This window comes from Diaphorina citri, unplaced genomic scaffold (assembly GCF_000475195.1).
Source record: "Diaphorina citri unplaced genomic scaffold, Diaci psyllid genome assembly version 1.1 scaffold18676, whole genome shotgun sequence".
Classification (NCBI taxonomy): domain Eukaryota; kingdom Metazoa; phylum Arthropoda; class Insecta; order Hemiptera; family Psyllidae; genus Diaphorina; species Diaphorina citri.
In genome coordinates this window covers 19,412-20,964 of record NW_007396030.1, presented here as the reverse complement: position 1 = coordinate 20,964, position 1,553 = coordinate 19,412, and the positions used below count along the sequence as shown (strand labels likewise).

Here is a 1,553-nt window from a genome sequence, read left to right as displayed (position 1 = left end):
GCCAATTGACACGTTTGATGTTATCATCACCAATTAACACAATCTCACCTACTTGCAAAGGCTTGTCCACCCTTTTCATGGAGAGAGGTTGGAGTTGACCCAAGTACTCGTCCCTGAATTTCTTCCTGAGCTCTTGTACTAACTCCTGTCGATACTTGAACCTCTTGCCCAGATCAGTGTCATGGATCAGATCATATTCTGGTACACCATTCTCTATAATGTCTTGTAGGAACATGGCCGGAGTCAGAAAGGATGTTTCTGACTTGTCCTCGGACATGTAGGACAAGGGTCTTGAGTTCATTACTGCTTCACAATCGCTGAGCATAGTGAGTAATTCTTCACATGTGACTCTTGATTTACCAAGTACTCGCTTCAACAATTGTTTCATCATACCAATGAGACGTTCATAGAATCCTCCCCACCATGGGCCGGATGGAGGGTTGAAACGCCACTCAATCTTCTTAGTTGATGAATATCTTGATACTTCATTCCAGTCAATCTTGGAACTGGCATGGTCAAACCCTACAAAGTTTGTCCCACAGTCACTGTAGACTATCTCAGGTCTGCCTTGTCGACTTATGAATCTTCTTAGAGCTTGGATGAGGCTGTCTGTTGACAGAGACCGCACTAACTCCAATCTCACTGCTCTGTAGACTGCACATGCAAAGATACATATCCACACCTTGCGTATTTCATTAGTGTTAGTTCTCACAAACAGGGGTCCGGCTAAGTCCACACCAGTAACCTCGAACGTCCTTGCATCTCTGACTCTAGGTTCTGGCAAAGGTATGGCCTTAGTTTGTACTTTATTTTGAGTGTAGCGCTTACAAACCACACAGTCTTTCAATATTTTTCGCACAGCTCTTCGTCCACCAATCAACCAAAATTGCTGTCTCAGAATTGCTAGCAAGGTCTGTGATCCAGCGTGGCAGTTTTCACGGTGTGTTGAGAGTACCAACCTCTGGACCACTGGGTGACTGGCAGGCAATACTACTGGGTAGCAAAAGTTTTCATCATCATTGCGGTAGGAGGTTTTTGTCACAAGGCGTACAAGATCATCCTCAATGACTGTCTGTACACACTCCATCTTTTTCATTTCAGTAGGACTTTCTTTCTGAACGAGACGAAACACTACCCTTTCTGCTGACATGAATTCTTGAACAGTCAAGTCTTGTGGCTCAGGTAAACTACCAGTATTTTTCTTGGTCATGGCATTTATCTTGAATCGCCGCATCCATGCCACCATTCTCACGAGTTTGGTGTAGTTTGAAAAGTACTTACACCAGCTCTGATCATGATTCTCAGTGTTGAGCATGGAAGAAACAACAGTTTTCTTTCTTTCCATGTTGATCTCTTCTTCGTCAAATTCTGATACTACTTGAGGCCAATCTTCGGGATTACCTTTTAGCCATGTTGGTCCCTCCCACCATCTGCTTTTAACAAACCTTTTGGGATAACAGCCTCGTGATGGAAGGTCTGCTGGATTCATTTCGCCAGGGACATGTTTCCATGTACACCCTTCTGAGAGTTGTTTGATTTCCACAACTCTGTTG

At 44.0% G+C, this 1,553-nt stretch overlaps 1 protein-coding gene across 1 annotated transcript; it reads right to left on the bottom strand.

Annotated features, from left to right (window-relative positions):
- Positions 1–48: 48 nt before the first annotated feature.
- On the bottom strand, positions 49–1,489 carry LOC103523277 (the record flags this gene model as incomplete). Its single annotated transcript, XM_008488337.3, has 1 exon — positions 49–1,489. A coding segment is annotated over exon 1 (1,441 nt), but the record flags the coding sequence as incomplete, so codon positions are not given.
- Between the last annotated feature and the right edge of the window lie 64 nt (positions 1,490–1,553).